The sequence below is a fragment of the Equus przewalskii genome, chromosome 9 (genome assembly GCF_037783145.1).
Source record: "Equus przewalskii isolate Varuska chromosome 9, EquPr2, whole genome shotgun sequence".
Lineage (NCBI taxonomy): Eukaryota > Metazoa > Chordata > Mammalia > Perissodactyla > Equidae > Equus > Equus przewalskii.
The window spans coordinates 51,810,624-51,830,568 of record NC_091839.1 but is presented as its reverse complement, the minus strand read 5'-3'; the positions used below and the strand labels follow the sequence as shown (position 1 = coordinate 51,830,568).

At 43.2% G+C, this 19,945-nt stretch overlaps 1 protein-coding gene across 7 annotated transcripts in view; it reads right to left on the bottom strand.

Moving 5' to 3' along the window:
- GRIK2 (glutamate ionotropic receptor kainate type subunit 2) overlaps window positions 1-9,131 on the bottom strand; it is a 632,212-nt gene extending 623,081 nt beyond the window's left edge. For 5 of the 7 annotated variants that reach the window (XR_011522008.1, XR_011522007.1, XM_070556753.1 and 2 more), the window contains exons 1-2: window positions 8,275-8,723; window positions 2,694-3,100 (exon numbers count right to left, since the gene is read on the bottom strand). Coding sequence is in view for 5 of the 7 variants with exons in the window: in XM_070556753.1 (XP_070412854.1) it covers window positions 2,694-2,808 (115 nt within the window). In the remaining 2 variants the exon portion in view is untranslated. Of the gene's footprint in view, window positions 1-2,693; window positions 3,101-7,538 lie in introns of all 7 variants that reach the window. The other 2 variants (XM_070556749.1, XM_070556750.1) reach the window with 2 other exon arrangements.
- Window positions 9,132-19,945: the final 10,814 nt, after the last annotated feature.

The window sequence follows — 19,945 nt, the reverse complement described above, 5'->3', positions numbered from 1 at the left end:
AGCACCCCGAGCCTGGCTGCTCCCCGATCCACAGACGGTGATGGGAGAACGTAGGGTCAAGTCACACAGTCCTAGGGGGAGCAGGGAAAGGAGAGCATGGAGCCCGGGAGGGTAGTTTTCCATCACCTACGGGATAGGGGTCTGGGGCGGCTGCCGGGCCTGACTCCGCGGTTGCCATAGCGCCGCGGTGGAGGCGCCGGGCAGCCAGCGGCGGTCAGCCACGCCGGGGTTGGTGGGGGAGGTGGGGGAAGGGACAGGATGCCACCTCCTCAGCGGAGGCGGCGGGTCTCATCCGTACCCTGCGGGTGACTGCCCAGGGGCAGCGGCTCCACCAGCAACTCTAACCCTTTCCCTTCCAAGGCACGGGGCCAGGGACGAGGCTCTGGTTCGCCTTCTCAGCCAAAGTTGAAAATAACCTTTCTCAAGAGTGGTTTATACGCGCTCAACCAACCATCCATTCCACTCAAAACATGTTTTTCCCAGAAGAAAATGAAACTCCCACCACTGCATCAAACTAGCCCCAGTAGGGAAATGGCCCCATGATTACAAGGTACACAGTCTTTCCCCTATAACTCAGGTCAGAAATCACGGAAAATGGACCTCCACGTGGAAGATATTTGAAGTTAATGGAGAGAAGAGGTTATCTAGAAACCGCCCTGTTAGTTTAGGGTATCAGGACACTGATGGGAAGGTCTTTGTCTACTATCCTATTTCTTAAGGACATTCTTAGTAAGCATTGGTCTAGGAAAATGTATTTTTGTGTGTGTGTCAGCTCTTTTGAAAAGCTGCTACACACTCTGCTACAGTCGCCAAGATTTTTAATATGAAGATATGAAATGATCAGCGAATGTAACAATCTAATGATTCAGCAAATATTGTGCTGCAAGACCAGAGCAGCAATAATTAAATCTTTAGAGTATGGTGGCAGTGTTCTGGCTTCTAGTCTTCTTTTTTCCCACCCAGTTCGCAAGCACACTAAGACACACTCATTCACAAACACACTTCAGAAGATATCTCAGTATTCCAAATAAGTAGGTTGTACTACTGAAAATATTGGGCAAAACTACCATACTGTAGTACTTACCGTGCTTGAAACAGAACAGTTGAACACACACACATTTCCAATGATAGAGGGACCTGTTTAATCTCATCCAAAGAAACAAGCATTCCTGTGAACGCTTGTTGCTAAGAGCAACGTGCTTAAATAGCATCTAAAGGCATGAAGAAAGCCGGAAAACTACTACAGTAGGAATCCAGTTACAACCCATTGTCTTTTTTTCTCATTACCAACCTTATGGACTCCAGGTGTCTAAGTGTTGGTCGGTCGGGGGAGGGGAAGGTAGGGTTCCCTTTGTTAATGTGTGAAAAGCATTCCTACCCTGGTTCCACAGAGCCTGAGAGAGATGATAAATTTTATCATTATAGAAAAAGCACATAGGAAAAGGAAAGAAAGAAGATGCTGTTGACATCATAGGAGATGCAGGCAATCACTCTTCGATTTAAATTTGACAGAGTGACTTAATGCTTCTGCTTTTATCTCAAAGACACATACTCAGGATTATACGGTTTCTTGCACTCTTTGGTCTAAATCCACTTGAACTGTCAAAGAAAGTGCCCACAGTGGGAGCATTTACCCCGTTGACTTTCTCCTTTCTTGCTCTTATCTACTTAAGGGAACTTTCCCTGACTAGTTCTGCTCCTAGTATAACTCCATTGGCCATTGAGAGCTGCTGAGCTTTGCCCACGCTTCATTTCCTCCAAGCAAACCTTCTGACCAGTGTTTCCACTGGAGTCCCACGTTTAGGTTTTCCTTCAAGCTCTAAGGAAACCCTGATTCCTTAGGAAAGCAATAGAGTCTCCTAATATATAACTGCCACCTCGGCTCTTTTATCATGCCACAATGAAATAAAGATGCATACTTAGATTCCCATACACAACTATTCTCCACCAGTGTTAATCATTTATTAGTCCTGGACACGCAGTGAGAAAGCTGTGAGAGAAGGACTCACAAGTTAAAAACAAACAAAAACCCTTTCTTATGACGCTGTTTCACTTAAGCTAAGCAACAGCCTCCTCTTGTTAAGCAGAGCCTTCAACCTTACAAGCATATTTTTAAAAGCTCAGCGTAAGGTCACTAGGGACTGGAAAAAGCAGTGAAATTAACCGAAAAGACTCTCTGATGACAAAAGAAACAAAAAGGGTTAGAGCCTTGCACTTGCGGACTTGTCCTGGTCCCGGGCTGAAGGGGACAGACGCCAACTCGCCAAAGAGTTACCAGATATTAACTCATCAGCCGGGCAAGCTGAGAGGCGTACAGCCCGGCGCGCGCATTGGTGAGGACCCCGCAGCCCGCCAAGCCCGGCAGGCTCCAGGGGAGACAGGCGGGCGCGGCAGCCGGCCGTACCCCCAGCGTCATCACCATCTCTGTGGCAGGCTACTGTGGGGAGGTAATGCAGCGACCACTACCACACACTGGCACTCCAACCTCCCGCGGCTAAGAAATTTTAAAAATAAAAGAAAAAAAGAAAGAAATGAAAAGCACGAGGGTGTTCTTTAAAACCCCGGGAGGCGACGGAGCAGTGAACAGGTCGGAATGCATTGAGCCCACCCGCCTGGCAGAGTGAACCCGCCTGTTTACATCCGGCTGCATCGGAGCCGGATACCAGGCAATGGAGAGGGATGGGGAATCTTACCAAATCTTAATACGTGTGTGGTTCCTTGAGAATATCCAATCCACAGTAAGCAGAGCAGGAGTTTAATGGTGCGCCTGAAGACCGGATTACTTAGAATCGGGGAAATAATCTTCATGGTGTTTCTATGTCCACACGCGCGGCACCTTCTTCCCCGATCTAGCGTTAGGCTCCCGGTTCGGGTAGGAATGAGGATGCGTCAAGTGGTGGCCTCAGACACGATCACGGCATGGTCACAGAGAGAGGAAGGAGTCTCCGCTTCCCAAACCCATTAGCAATCGCTGCATGTTCTTCACTCACTGCGCCAAGGAGCAACCTTCCACTGCAAGGGATGGTGGGACATCCATGTTAGTCGCGGAGCATCCGGGAGAAATCCAGCACGCACACCCACAACGTCCGGCCGCGCGAGCCTGGGGAAGCAGAGAAGGAGGAAAATCAATAGTAAATCCAGCCTTGGAAACGGCCGAGGTGTCGGTAGCGGGCCACAGTCCCAGCACAAAAGGCGCTTCGCTCGCAAAGGCCCTATTCTACTGCACTGCTGCACAGCTTCTGACGTGAAGCCAAGATTAAGTGAGAAAAATTGAGATAGCTGCTTGCCTCTTAAGGCTCCTTGCCAGTGAGCTTCCCAATATCTATTATGCAACCGATCTGATCGCTTGCCTTGAGTTGCGAGGAAGAAGTCGGATTTATTTACATGGAGAAAGGTGCTTTTATTTTCAATAAGAGCCTTTGCTAAGAAAGTGACAAGTGTATGCAAGCAGACTTCTTACAATCAACTGATGACTTTTAATAAATGACAAGCTAAGTCAAAGTCACTTTGCCTAGGAGTCGTAAAAAAGGAAGTGGTCTAAGACGGAGGAATTTACTGCAAATGTAACTTGTGTTTAGGTTGAAAGAGGGTCTTATTTATACTTTTAAAATTTTTCCAGGAATGAATACAGATGGGAGTGCAATTGGAGAGGTGGAGATAGTCTTTAAAAACTTGAGTGGGACATTTCTTGATCACTACCCAGGGATAAAAATAGATTTCTTCAAGTGGTCTTTTAGGGGCAAAAATGTTGAATTAAAATAAAGGAATCATATTTCGCCACCCATTTTTTAGCTCATATAAAAAGACAATGATGTTTGAATTGGTGCAGCAAACTACAAAGGCTTCAGTAATAAATGCCCAAATTTCTTCTCATTTTGGTTTTTTGAATATGTTCTTCTTCAAGAGGTAAAATATGGGATCATAGCTTGAGCAATGTTGAGTGTCACATTTTCGTCCAGAAATGCCTTATTATTTTCTAGTGTTCTGGTCAGAAGATGTAGAGTCCCCAGGCAGTGACTGTCTTGGCTTTCACAAGTAGCAATTTGTTCAAGAAAAAAAGTACATAAATATATTTTCTTTTAACATAAAAATACATTTTATTGTTGAAATAGGTAATATGCTGCCCTCCAGGCATATAGATAAAAATATCCAATCTTAATATTTTACATTAGTAAGTGGAACCAAGATGGGTAGTAAAAAATATTACTATATATTAATATTTTTAAGTGATCAAGAAGCACAAAAGGCAAATTGCTGGACCTGTATCTTAAAATTAATCTCTTTTTTATAAACTAACAGGGCATAGGTTAAACCTTATGAAAAAATTATAAGATAAAATCTTACTTGAAGACTATCTAATTTTTATTAAGGAGAGATATGAGTACTATTTCCTCCAGATAGCAAAAAAAATAAAAATAAAAATAAAAAACCTAATATTTTTATCCCATCATAATTTTTTTCAATCTATTTTTTCTTAAGATATTATAAATGCTGATTTGAAAATAAACCTACATTTTGCAAAGGCATTAAGTGGACATTGATTTGTTTTTTAAGATGGAGGCATGACTGCAGTGTCAAAAATAAGTATCATGAATGGTTAGTTCTGCAGTGTAGCAGGCAATTCAATCAAATAATTTGACTATTTGAGCACTTTAAAAGGAACACCTTGTGCTAAAACCAAGGGTGTCTAGCGACTCCTTCAGTCCATGTTTAAAATATCTCTTGTAAGACATGTACAGCCCAACATGTTCTGTCTTGTATTTGCTGTCTCATTTATTACATTCGATTTGTTCTTTTTCTTTTCGATCCTAGCAGAGATAATAATGATTGTCAGGGCAACAATAAGTATTCTTAGTTTTTCATCTGTCAATATAATTGATATCTACTATCTGAAAATAGCATGTTCTGTTGTGACTAATCAAAATGCTGCAATATTGCAGTGTAGTTGGTATTTAATGGAATATGAGAAAATAAAATGTACTATAACTCCTTGTCCATGTATTCTGTTAACATAATGGCATTTGACATTACAGTTTTAACTTTTCTACTTAAAACTAACATTCTAAACTATTTAGTTTTTTTGGGGATTATTTATTGGATGTCTAGTTGGAAAAGTGAAAGATCAAGCTTCCAGATTTGTGAAGTCCTTACACAGTAAATTAAACAGTAAAAAGTCTATCATAAATTTTTCGTACTATTAATTGATCCCCAAAGAATCAATTTTGCACATATGCTAAATTAGGTATTTACATCCATCAACTAATCTGACAGCCTTCAACACCACAGACAGCAACTCCACCTGTCCAATTGAACTTCTGCAAGACAGAAGACGACCTTTCTTCAGGACCGCGGACAGCGCTCCAGGCATCGATTTATTCTGCAGTAGTACATTGAAAATAGTACATTGAATGGGTAATGTGCCATTTGAAGTGACAATGTGCATATTTCTACTACACAGAGTCTGGGAATTTGAATTATTGCCTTATTCACATGGTCAAGAGGACTATTTTGTCAACTGTGTGTTGTGTGTATATTTCAGTGTGACTTACTAGGATTGCTTGGCATACCCAGGATGTGCTAACAGTCATCCTTTTCCAGGGCATGCTACTACAAAAGCCATTTACATTAACTTTGAGTTTCCTCATGAGCACTAAACTACTTGTTTCTCAGTACAAAAACTGCCTGAAAGACCACTAAGAATTCGGAATACTGAATAACATGCTGTCAATGTTCAGTGGCTAAAGACATTTCTAAAAGGTACAACTAGTTATTGCTTTAGCATTCTCCACCTCCAGATTTCCATCTGTTACAAGGATAATCAGATTAATTCTCATTCTTTCTCATTAAACATCACTCATTCCCAGGGCAAAAACAACAACAACAAAAAAACCCTAAAAATACTTCCCGAATACTAGAACAGAATGATTTGGTGGTGTAAGGCAATTCTGAAGTTGTTACAAGTTTTTCCCCAATACTGATACCACACATCATAGTTCTAGGGCTATATGAAGCACTGATAAAGTCATTATATAGTATTCACCGAGCAGATTTAACTCTTTTTAAAATTGTGTATGTTGTGAAATTTGCTCCTTTCTCAAAACAAAACAAAACACCACTATTTGGTGTCAGATGATCATATTTATTTAGTGATAGTGAGATTTACACACCTTATTCCATGGTTTCATTTGCTTTTTTTTCTCATTTAACCATATGGCAACCTTTATTTCTAGGAGCCAAAGCTCTGTAGGTTCCAAGGTCAAAGCAGGGATGACGAACTGCAAACACACACATATATGCACACACAGAGGGGAGCTGCATCTAAAAGTAAGCCTCAAAGGAAAAAAAAACCCACAGAAAGCTGACATGAAGAGATATCAAGCCTATGATAAATTAGCAAAGAATAAAATACATATCATGCTCATGCAAAGCTTGTTCCAACAGCAACAACAACAAAAAGCCATTAGCTTCATCTTTGACTGTATTTTTATATTTACTGACACTAAAGACCTCTTATTCTTGGGCACTATTACTTGCGAAGCAATTTTAGTTTTCTATTCTTCCAGTGAAAATGAATCTTATTCTAGTTAGCTGCCACCTGCTGGGGCATGGATAAATGTGTAATAATCCTTACAGCACAATGTTTAAAAAGACAATGCCTATACCTTTTGCAAGAAACAGCAAATACATATCCCAGGACAACCTGAATTTCAAAGGTATTTCTAGGTTCTTCTATGCCATATCTGTATTTAAATTTTTCACATGGAATTCTTTCTAAGGATTTTATTTGACTTGACACTGAAGTCCTGCTGTTTTGTGACATTTGAGAAGCCTCATCTTATAGTAACACCTGACCTATTCTTCCACTCATGTGGCCTGTTGTATTGCAGCTAAAGTAAAATAAACAGCCTGTTCATCCATGGCATTAGAGGTGCCGGAGAATAAAGTCAGAGCCGATATCAATTAAAACCACACTGTTGAACACTTGCACTTCACTCTTCCTAACTATGAATGCAATACTATGCAATCTCTTGTGATTCTGAATGCATATCGGCTGTTCTACCAACATTCTGCTGCACCGATGATTAATGACATTTAGAGTTTTAATTAATTTATAGGTGCCAAAGAGAAGTATATCTTAATTAAGAAGTTGAATTAAAATAGATTTCCACATCCTGGAACCCTTTCTTTTTTTTTTTTCATTTCAGCCTGTGCAATCTCCAATGGGTTTAAATAGAAGAAGACAAACAGGTAAGACTTCTAGGCATCACTTATTTCTCTATCACCTTCCTTCTGCGTGTTTCATTTTGTTTGTTTAACTAAAAGTTCCTGAGGCCACTGGAAGCTGCTTTAGTGGTTACAGGAATGCTTTCTATAAAAAGTTATAAGGGAATGAACTTACACACATCAAGACTGAAATATTATTGCCTATCTTCCAGCAACTAAACTACAGACTAATTAAGATTCAAATGAATCAGTCATCTCTTGTGAAATGAAAATAATCATTAATCCATAAGGTAATTTCTGATGGCAATACTTACAGTGTGAAGCTGAAGAAATGACAGAAGATAATCTGTGTGTTACCAAAAGGATAGTAGTAGTAAATTGTCTAATATTCCCTATTCCCCCAATTGGAAATCAGTATGTAAGGAGCCTCAGCTAGGTCGTGTTTAGTAAAGAACTCCTTGAAGGTAAAAATATTAGGAGATGAGAGCCATTAAAAGTTCTTGTCGTTTATGATCAAGAACTGATTGGAGACACTACTCCCCTTACCCTAGTGGGACGTCCTCCTAGTTTTTTCAGACTCTCTCAATACTGGCCCCGGTTAAAATGAATGTCTGTACTTCCTCAACACAGAACTAAGGAGCAGGGTTAATGGAAGAAAGCGAGGCAGGCTGGGGAGTTCGTCACAGCCGCAGGCAGACACACAGCTTCTTCCCATCTGTCTCTCTTCGCCTCGCGTGAGTCCCAGTAGCTGAGGCCACTTCCTGACACGTCCACTTATTAAATCATTTTAGGTGGAGAACGCGAGCGCCTGCAGCCAACCGAGCCACTTGCATCCTTGACGGGAATTGGCTGAGGCGAGCGGGACAAAGCCACTCGCAGCAAATGGTCCAGCAGGTGCCCCGAGCGCACCCGGCTCCGCCGCGCTGCTGTTCGCCTTCTTCCTCTCCAGGCGGAGAATGCCCCTCGCCCACCCCAGTCCCTCTGGTCCTTGTGGGATCAGACACCTCCGGAGGCAGCCGGGAGCGGAGCCGAGCCGGGGGGAGTCCTTACCTTTTGCTGAGGGTGAGGTGGGCGGGGAGGGGGAGGGGTGGTCCTCGGGGAGGAGCAGCCGGAGGAGGTCGAGCGGGAAGTCCCCGGCTCCCGGACAGAGCAGCGCAGCCGCAGGCGCCGAGCGCGAGTGACGGCGGCGGCGGAGACAGAGACCGCGGAGCAGCGGCGGCAGCCACGGCGGCGACGGACACGCCTCCTGGCGGGGGTTCCTCGCCTCTTGCTTTAAAGGCGCCGCGCTCCTTTCCCCACGGCCCCTGCACGCTGTGGGCCGCCGCGGCCACCAGGGCGCAGCGCTCAACCCCGGACCGCAGGAGCGAAAGCGCGAGAATTCTGAGCGCCCTCAGACTTGGACGTTATGAATCTTCCAGCCGGGACTTCATCCCCTGTACACACCCCTGCCTGCTCTGGGATGGGGGGACCGGGAACCAGATGTCTGGTCGGGATGTGATGCAAATTGCCAAGGAATTTGCCTGGCTCTGGGTGGTTACAACACATATAAGGAGCCCCAGCACGTTTGGTTCTGGGTGGTGGCTTTTATACCTCTCCAAAACCATAGCAACGAAACTTCTCTGCTTCCAGGATTTGGGGAGCAGTTGGTAGTCTCCAAAGTGGCCCTCTTAGTCCACCTACTGGCGTTTCCCTTTGAGGTCTGCGGGAAAGATCTCGACCTGCGCCTCACCCCCACCACCGCCCGCTGTGCACACCGCCAGTGCGCTTCCCTGCGCTGCCCAGACCCTCTTAGACGCCTGGAGTCACAGCGCCCCTCTCCCTGCCTTCCTTGCTAAAAACAGAAAGGGACCTCTCTCGAGTGTCGGGGTATCGGCGGGCAGTCTCTGCGCCTGTTTGGCGCCTTAATTGCAGAAGCCTCCTCTGCTCCCAGGTCCCTGAACTCTCAACCCAAACAAATCTCAGAAAGAAGTTGGGTTTGAGATCTGAGGGGCGCCGAACTGGAGGTCGCAGACTCAAAGATTGGAAAAAGGAGCCTGGGGAGCAGTCCCGGCCTGGCGGCCGCCCGTCTAAACTCTCTGGAGGCCTTTTTAATAGGCCCAAGGTTGGGCGAGGCACCTGAGTCCCTGTGTCTTCCCTCAGCTCGGCTTCCAGGGTGGGGCCGCTGGCGGCGAGCACACCAGGCTCTCCCTGCTTCTCAGTAGAAACGATTAGCTTCTGCAAACAATCCCCGATTTCCGCTCCTCTGGGTCGGGAAAGTCAACATCTATTCAATACCGTTGCTATTTTATCCTCGGCCTTACAGTATTAACTAGAACAGAGACTTGCAAGTTGCCCCCAGAGGAAGTTGGCGAGCAGCGATTTGCAAGGAGGTTTAAGTGAGGCTGAGCGGGAACGGCCGAGCACGCTGGGCCCGGAGACAGTTTTCAAACGGGCTGTATAAGGAAAGGGCCAGGTGAGAGCCTGTGGTTTTGCTGAGTCCTGGAGCAGCCCCGATCCCGGCTGGAACTCTAATCTCTAATTCCTCCGAAGGCCGGGCAGTAAAGAGACTCCGTGTCCCCAGGGAGCAATTGTCTTGGCTGGAGAGATAGTTTGTCATTCTGTTGCTTTCTTCACTGCAGCCCTCGTAGGGTTAAGTCCTTGCCGGAGCCTGGCGCAGCATTGCCACCCTCCACATCCTGGGGCCAGGGACTGATTCACCCCTGACCTGAAACACTCAAAACTCAGTCCTGCCAAATTCTACCCGGCTCTCAAGTAAAACCACAGGCCTCTGCTCTCTCGGTCACCACTCCCTGCTCTGCGTGCCTCGAACACGCCTAGCGCGCACCCTCCCAGGAGGGGGAGACTTCTGACTTAGAGAGGTTAAGAAGAGATGAGTTAGTGGCAATGGAGAGTCCGTTAGTCATTTAAAGGTCCCGGGGGTGGCTGAGAGGCTCCCGTAATTAAGTCAACAGCGGCCTTGTTGTACGGAGTAAATAAATAGTCAATGACTCCATTGTGCTTCGTGGAGCGGGCAGCACAGACGCGTGACCGGCTCTGGGCGCCTGGGCTCCAGCTGCTGTGACCTGCAGCCTAATGTGCCCTCGAGGCACGGCCGAGTTTGGGCCAGGCCTGGAGAAAATGCCCCATTCAGTCTCATTCCTTCACAGGAGTAATGAAGACAACTTATAGGCCAAAGACGCTCTCCTTGTCATCATACACCCGGCCTCCCCACTTCCAGGGAGGGAGGAGCAAAATGCTGGACACAGAGTAAATTCTAGTGCAGATCTCTGGGTGAAGGCATCCAGCCTTGTTTCGTTGTGACTCTGAGAGTGTAGAACAGGGAGTGTCTCTCCTTTGCCTTTAGGTGTTCAGCATAGGGCTTGGCATGCAGTAGATGTGGCTGAAATAATGAGGGGATCACAGATCAACCTTCTACTTTCCATGCTCTTGTCTCCAGGGCCACATTGTATCTAGGGAAGGAGAGGCTCAAACAACTTCCTCTAAGTGCTGTGTGTTCTTAGCACGCAGTCATGAATTTCTCTCCCAGAACAAACAGGACACACTCATAAAGAGAGAAATAACAGGCACTAGCAAGGACATAGGGCGAGGGGGAGAGAACTGGAAGAAGAGTGGAACAAATCAGAATTATGCATGTGACAAATTCATTTCCTCAATAACAAAATGTTATCTGGATTCTAATGAGAAAAGCAGACTAATAAGGGAGGGTTAGACTATACCCACTCATTTAACCCTTCAAAATAAAATTCTCCAACACTGCAAAGAGATCTTTTCCATAATTTATTTCAGGCTCTATGAGGTAAAACTGTAAGGAATCAGATCCCAAGTCTCTTTCGGGACAGCAGTGAAGCGTATTCACCTCCATTCTCAGTCATCCTTAAGACTTAATCTTCTGTCTTTGAGAACGTTGAGTGTCCCTCAGCTACAATCTTATGCAGGAACCACCTCTCTATCTTCCCTTTCTTACCTTTCAATGTGCCCTTAGGACATTAACAGGTCTGGGATTCTGACTTCTGAGGACCCAGCAGGACCAATCTAAATTCCCAAGCTTGCTGCCATGCTTTGTTTGTTTCTTTGTTTTGGTCTGGTTTGTTTGAGTTGAGTGTGGAATTGGAAGATATTATTTTGGATCATCTAGTCCAAGGCCTTCATTTTACAAGTGATAGAAACCAAAGTGAGAGAAGAGTGACTTGCTCAGGATGTGGCAGAACTGGGGCTGCCTTGTAACTGTGCAGAATGGCATCGGGCTGTCTCCTGTCATCCTCTGTCAAAACTTAGAATCATATGAAGTTAGGGCTAAAAGAAACTTCAAGGACTTCTACTCCATTTCAGCATCACAGACCTTTCTCTCGTCTAGAAAAAAAAATGTACAGCCTTGAAATTTTGCATACAACAGTAGGAGACACACATATGCCCTGAAGCCCCTTGTGGGCTAATGAGGAGTCCCTAGGCTCCAGGCCAAGGACCACCAATCTAGTCCAACAACATTTTACAGATGACAAAATCTAGACCCCCTCCCCCCAAAATTTATACAGAGTCACAGAATGGTTAAGGACAGTTCCAGGATTGGAGACCAGATATCCTGATTCCCACCTGTCCCCATTCCCTCAAGTCTTTTTTGCTGTAATTGGACATAAATTACACTGAGGTGTTAATAACTCATAATGACTTAATGGATTTTTCTCTCAGAATAATTAATATCCACCCTTGAAGGATGGGATCTATTATTCATTTCTGCAACTTTTCAATATATTTATTGAGTACATGCTATCTGTCAGGCACTGCTCTAGTGCTAGCAAAGCAGCAGCAAACAAACCAAACAAAACCCCTGCTCTCACCGAGCTTCCAGTTAAGAGGCAGGAAGATGGACAATAAACAAACATATGAGATGTCAAGTAGTGAGGAGTGTAACAGAGAAAAATAAAGCAGAGTGAGCAGAATAGGGCATGTTGGGAGGACAAGGGTGGAAGAAGGTGTGATTTTTACATAGGGTTGTCAGGGAAGTTCTCCTTGATTACTTGACATTTGAGTAGAAACCTGAAGGAAGTGAGGGAGAGATCCATGTGCATATTTGGAGGAAGAATGTTTCAGGCAGAGGAAGCAGCAAGTGTTAAGATCCTGTGGTTGAAACAAGTGTAAAGCCCATAAGGAAGAGCAAAGAAGACAATTCCCAGAGAAGAGAGAGGAGATGGGTAGAAAATCCAGTCAGAGGAGCAAGAAGGTCATGTCCTAGAGTTCTGGATTTTTCTCTGAAGGCAAAACAGAAGCCAGGGAGGAGTTTTGACCAGAGGAAAGAACACAAATGTAAAAGGACAACTCTGACTGCTTCATTAAGATAGACTAGGCTTAATAGAGGCCAGAGTGGAAGCAAGACAACCAGTTAGGAGTTTGCTGTAGTGATCTGGATAAGAGCAGACTGCGGGCAGCACCAGGAGAGTAGCATGGAGATGGTAAAGGTGGTGAGACTCTAGAGATATATATACATTTTCTGTGTGTGTGTGAGGAAGATTTGCCCTGAGCTAACATCTTGTGCCACTCTCTTCTACTTTGTATGTGAGATGCCTCCACAGCATGGCTATTGAGTGGAGTGTGTCTGCACCCAGGATCCAAACCTGTGAACCCAGGCCCCTGAAGCAGAACACACAGAAGTTTAACCACTTGGCTACATGGACTGGCCTTAATTCTAGATATATTTTTAAGTAAAGCTGAGAGAATTTGATGATGGATCAAATGAGAAATCACTCTAAGGGTTTGGGCCCGAGTAGCTAGGGAATAGAGTTGTTATTTACTGAGATGAGCAAGACTATAAGAGGAGCAGGTTTGGAGGATATTGGATAAACAATGAGTGAAGATTTGGACATATTAGGCTTCCAACATGCATTAGACATCTGTATAGAGATAGTGCATAGGCAGTTGTATGCAATAGGTCTGGAGTTCAGAGGAGAGGTATACATTGGAAGTCATCAGCTCATAGAGTTATGAAACAAATGAGCTCACCTAGGGGATGAATGTAGACAGAGAAGTGAGGAGTTCTCATGATTGATGCCTGAGACGTTCCGAAGTATAGACATTGAGGAGAAGAGAAAGATATAGCAAAGGAGATAGTGAAGTAGCAGCCACTAAGGTAGAAGGAGAACCAAGAGTTCCCCAGAAACCTAGTGAACAAAGTATTTCCCAAAATGAGTGATTGTTCAGCTGTGCTAAAAGCTGCTGATAGGTCAGATGAGTGAGTACTAAGAATTGACCCTTTGATTAAATGATATGGAAGCCACTGGTGACCTTGAGGAGAGCAGGTTTGGAGAAGTGGTAAGAATTAAAGGATGCTGAAATGTAAGTTCAAGAGAGAATAGGAGGAGAGGAATTGAAGATGGAGAATAAAACCATTTTTTTCCAAGGAATTTTGCTTTCAAGTGGAGAGGAGAACAGGGCAGTATCTGGAGGATAAGGTGAAGTCAAGGGATTTTATTTTTAGACATGAGATAATACAGCATGTTAGTATTCTGATGGGAGTGTCCGTGGGATAAACTAATGTTGAAGAAGACGTGAATGGATGTCCTTAACTAATCAAGAGAGGATGGGACCTAGTATACAAGCAGAGGAGTTAGCCTTGAATAGAAGGGTCCATTAATTCAAGTAATAGGAGGAAGGCGGAATATATAATACAGGTGTAAATTGGTTCTTAAGTGTAGTGTTGAGCGTCTACTTTCCCTATGTGAGCAACAAAGCCCATGCTGAGTTGCCTTGCTCCATAGACGCCTTCCTTACCATTCTCTGGTTCCCACCATCCTAATTCCCATGCAAATGCCCTCGTTTTTGGTCCCACCTAATAGCTTGCATATTGAATTTTTCTGGAAGGGAAAAAAAAAAGGGAGGGGAGGAATAAGAACTGGAAGAGGATATAAAGTCCTCTTGTTGTTCTTTGCATTTTCTTCATGAAATAAGACTGAAAAACATAAGCTGAAGGTCTTGAGGAAGAATGTATTGTAGGTTTGAGGAGAATAGAGAAAGTGCACAGTGTTAGGTTTTTTTGTTGAGGAAGATTAGCCCTGAGCTAATGTCTATTGCCAATCCTCCTCTTTTTGCTGAGGAAGACTGGCCCTGAGCTAACAACTGTGCCCATCTTCCCCTACTTTATATGTGGGAGGCCTGCCACAGCATGGCTTGATAAGCAGTGCACAGGCCCACACGCGGGATTTGAACTGGCAAATCCCGGGCCGCTGAAGCAGAACGTGCAAACTTAACCTCTGTGCTACCGGGCTGGCCTACAAAGTTTTTATTCAGGAGAGTTTAACAGTGAAAGGATGATGAAATGTAATTGGCTACTTGGCTAGCACTCAGGGCCACCTGAAGTTAATGGTCAAGCATTTCACCAGTGAGCATGGTTGTGTGCCTTTCTTTAGCCATGTTTAGTGTATAAGTGCAGACTTGAAGTGAAGAGCTGCATTTAAGCAGGGTTGAGGTTTTGCCAAGCAAGTATGATGAAGAGATAGGGGGACAATACAGTTAAATGTGAATGCAAGGTCATGCTTTTATTGATGGACCCTGGAATCCTAACGGGTTAAAGAGTGAAGTGAGGACACAAAGAAGCAAGGAGGGACGTGAAACATGGAGAGACTCAGTGGGATCACTCTTTGGTACAAATTTTGATACAGTTGGGGTCGTGAAGGTAGCGAGTGAGTTTGAAAGGTAGGAGGTGATGATTTGAGAGTTAGTGATACTTGAGCTTAAGATTATAGAGACAATGTAGTTTATAATAATGATAAAGTCTAGGACCTCATTGTTAAAGATAGCCACTAGCCACATGTGGCTATTTAAATTTAAATTTAGTTAATTAAAATTAAAATTAAAATCCAGTGCTTCAGTCACACTAGCCACTTTTCCAACAGTTAGTAGCCACGTGTGGCTGGCGGCCACAGTATCAGGCAGTGCAGATATAGAACGTTTGCAACGTCATAGGAAGTTCTATGGGACAGTACTACAGGGAATGTGTCTGGAGTGGGTGACCAAGGTAGGTAAAGAACAAGATGGTTGGAAGACTGAAAGTCAAGGGAGAGAAGTCAGGAAATTGGATTCATCACCGATGTGGATATTGAAATCATCAATAATGATTATAGGCATAGTTCTGGTAAGAGTGACAGTGAGGAGCCAATATCTTCAAGGAATGGGCTAAGAATGACACAGGGACGGAAAAAATGGTTAACAAATGGTATAGTCTGATGGCATAAACTTTAAAGTTCCAAGGCTTTTGGAAGGAAGGGTGGACAGTGATATCTGGAAGCAGCAGGAACATCTACATGAGGCCCAATGGCAGCAGTGGCGAGGAAGAGAAACAGCCATCACATGAGAGGTCTGCCGTTCTCTGAAGGAAAAATTCAGAGAAGAGGCTGGTGGCAGGCTGAGAGTTTCAAGGAGGGCAGTGGAAAGATTTTAGATTTGCGGGTGTACATAGCAATCTGGAGGTAAGAAGTGATGCAGGATAACCTGGAAGCTCCAGGCTTCTTGTAAGGACTCATCTGAACAGCGATAAAAGGCAAATTGGGGTAAGCCTAAAGGTCTCCAATGCATACTGTGGTGCTGAGGTTGTGTTATTTTTGGGGTGGGTAGGTGGGATTGTTCTGGAATCTTCTTTTGATTTTTGCCTATGAATGAGTGGGTCAGGGAAGGTCATTGTTGCTAGACATCATAATCCTTGAGGCTTTTGCCTATTTTTCCTAGAGGAGATGTCCTTTCGTCCTCTGGGGAGAGTAGGGTGGCGGGGAGCGATCTGAGCACCTCCTCCAATGTACTTTCCCCATGTCACCAGTCACCAAGTGCACACAATTTATCCTCTTTATCTTGGATAACACCATATCCAGACCCAACAAGTCTATGGGAACTCCAGATCACCTGAAATGACTTAATCATTTGCTTCGCCAGTCAGGCCATTGGTTCATAGGTATACCTTCTTCCACCTAGCATCTTCCATACTTATTGCATCCCAACTTTCTCAGCGTCAAAATTTGCTCGCTTAGTCACTTCTCTTTTGCCTGGATCCCTGAAATTGTACCAAGACCTAAGTACTCCTCAAGTACTCTACTTTGATGACGTATAAATCTTTAAATCTTCCAAAGATTCTCACTCACCCTTCCTGCCAGTATAAATTTTCGATTCCTGAGGTTACTTTGTACTGTCTCCCCTCATCCACCTCACCACTGCTGCTCCTTCTCTCATCAATCTCTAGACCGCCAAGTCCTACTTCAACCCGTAGCTAATTTATTTATTCCTTTAGCAAGTATGTATTGAGTGCCTACTGTGTTTCAGGGAAATGAAGACAAAAAAATGAGGAAAAAATGTAAATAATACACTTTGTAAGATGTCTCTAAAGATACATGGTAACTTCTGTTAGCAAGCGTTTGCTATTCCTGCTCCTATTGTAGAAAGCACTGATATAAAAACAGGAATGTATGGGCAGTATCTACACAAGAGGCATCTGTTAAGAGAGGCATTGTACCAGAAAATATTTCATACTGGACTCCCAATCCCATGCCCAACGAAGGAGGAAGTAAGCCATGCAAAGGCAATGAAGATCATTAGGAATATGGAAAAGTGGAGAGGAATTCCCACTCTAGGGGAGAGAAGAAGGGATACAGGGACAGAAGCACTTGTTTCCCCAAAGCATGGGACCTAATTTGCCACAACATGAGGGAATTTCCAAATACAAATCCTCAGGACTGTACCCCACCACCTTGGATCTCTACTCCTTATTGGAAGCTTAATGCAGGGTTTGAGGGGAAGAAAACTATTATTTCGATAAGTCCTACTCTATCGTGGGAACACTTTCACATAAAATATCACATTTAATTCTTTGAACAGTCTTATCACATGCATAATTCCTCTTTTAAGGATGATAAAATTGAAACAGAGAGAGGCCATGTAATTTGCCTATGGACACCCAGCTAGCAAAGGCAAAACTAGGATCAAATCTTTGTAGTTTATTGTTTTTGCAGGTAGATCAGAGGAGGCAGGTAGAATAAAGTAGTACCTGCCCCAGCTGTCTCTTATCCCATAGGGTTTCAGATGTTGTTTCTAAGTGCTGAGAGATAAAGACCTGCAGAGCAGGCTGGGAATACTGAGGGCCCGAGAATGTGGAGCAACTAGGGTTGAGCGCATTCGCTCCCTCAGCAAACCCCTGAGAAAAGGCTTTGTCTGGAGCCAGAAATCAGAAGCAGCAGCCTCTCAGATGGGAAGTCAGCTTGAAAGCAAGCAGAAAGCTCTTCCTCTCAGCCTTTATCAGAGTCCACGGAAAACCCCAGAACTTGACCTGATCCCTTAAGAGTGTTCTCAACAGAACCTAAAGGGTATCCTTTGCCAAGAACTCAGTTCTTGCAATAAGTGAGAACAAAAGACAAAATCACCTGTAATAATAACTCTTCATCCATAATGATAGTATCTTTCTAGTTATTCCTTCCGTTGGGAGAATCTATACCTGCCAGCTATATACTAACTTTCTGAATATATAAATGTCCAGTGCCTCCCAAAACGAGAACTTGAGATGATTTCTAAGACCACTGTGTTCTTGGATTGTTCCAATGGTGGGGTAGAGTTCACTTCTATGTATCACAGGATTCAAGGAAACTTTGTAAACTATTCAGAATATCGAATAGGGCTCTAAGTTTATTTTTCATTCAGCACTGAACATTCCGATTGATTCAGTTCATCATAAAAGACGTGGTTGGATATGAAATTAAGACTGCTTCCTTAATGGGCCTTGCCTGGAGGTCATCTGTGCTGTGGAAAGCTGCTACAGTGGATCTTCAGGAACTAACCAGGGTGCCAATAGATTGTCTGCCTCTGCTTTGATGTAGAGATTCTAATTAGCAAAGTTTTCGAATCTCTTATTGCAGGTGAACCCAGCTTAAGGGCTAACATTCATTAAGGATATGGACACTGCTGACCACCTTCCTTTCACATTTCTTCCTACAAAGGATCACACGAGCTGCCTGTTTGGACATGCGCTGTTGGGGAGCACACAACAGAGGGACTCGAACTTGGTTATGGTTTATAATCCTGCAAATTAATGGATGAGGCAATAAGTTTAAAATGAAAAGGAAATGAACAGAGAGGAGGCTAGAATCAAAATGTAGGCCCATATTGGACATACTAATGGAAAGTGCGAGACTCAGAAAATAAACTTTTATTTTGCAATCTGTTGTCCCAACAAACTTTAATATATAACTGTTTCAATCTGCTTCCAGATCAGTGTTCTTTTGTAAACATATGTTACATTTGAGTACAAAGAGATGAACAGTAGTAACGCATCACTTAACTGCATCAATATTTTATGTAGTTGATCATGTACAAATCAGAAGCAGATTTAGCCTTCTCTGTGGACTGTAGGGACTAAGGGTCTGTTGACGACATTTCCACTTCACAAACAGAGCTATCCAACCAAGACTTGTTTACCAACTGGAAATGTGGTCAAACACACTGCCCCTGATTTTTCGTTTGCTCTTTGAGGCTGAAAACTTGATAATTTTACAGTTAGTTCTACAAAACTAGTTATTTCTATAAAAACGTATATAATTAGGAAAATAGAAGAAAAGAATCTGTAATATGGAAATGAATGATATTTGATAATTAGAAATTGCTATTTTTGTGAATAACAGAAGAAATGTAGTAATTTCTATATTATTTTCCAATATTTATTCATTTTAAAGCAAGACATTGATTTTGTATTTATATGCACTTCATTATATTTATAACACTACAATAAGGGAGTTAGAAATGAAGATCCAATTGTCAGATGCCAGAACTATGGAAATTCGTCTTAGTTATAAGGGGATGAGTCTAGGATCGCAAATCTGTTTCATTTATTTCTCCTCATTCTCTGCTTGTAACAGCCACTACAGAGAGTCAAGGGGTATATTCTCCTCACTTGATAAATGAGGAGCAAAAGGTTGAGAACAATTTTATGACATAGCAAAAACAACGCTGGACTAAGAGTTCCACCAGCTGAACTTCTATTCAAATATAATGTCTTTGGTAATTCAGTTAACACACTTCTGGTTTTTAATTTGTAAAATCTGGAGGAGGAATTTATTTTGAAATTTATGAACTCCTTGCAATTAAAAAAAGATAATAGTTTCTTGACAGAACCAGGATCCTATTATAGTCATTGGCAGAACAGGGGTAGTACTCATGCCTCTGGATTTTGACTATTATCCAGATGATGAAACGTATCTGAAAGCAAAAGCTGAGCTGCAGAAGATGTAAAGTTCTCGCTTTAATCTTTCATTCAAACTCATCAGAAATATGCAAAACTTACAGTCTAGCTTGAAAATACATCTTCCTACAAAAAGAGATAAATTTTATGCACCTAGCAAAAACCACTAAAAATACTAATTTGGTCATTTTATACCTAAAGTTTATGTATACAGGAAGCAATACCATAAAAATTTTTATAAACATCACCCTGATTAAACTCAGTATTTGGACCCAAGCAACTAAACATTTCTAGAGAAAATTACACAACTGTATATACTGGGTTGAATAGTGTCCCCCCAAAATTCATGTCTACCTAGAACCTGTGAAGATGACCTTTTTTGGAAGGAGAGTCTTTGTAGGTGTAGTCAAGTTAAGATGAGGTCATATTGGATTAGGGTGGGCCCTAAATCCGATATGACTGATGTCTTAAAAGAAGAGGGAAATTTGACACAGACACACACACAGGGAGGAAGGCTATGTG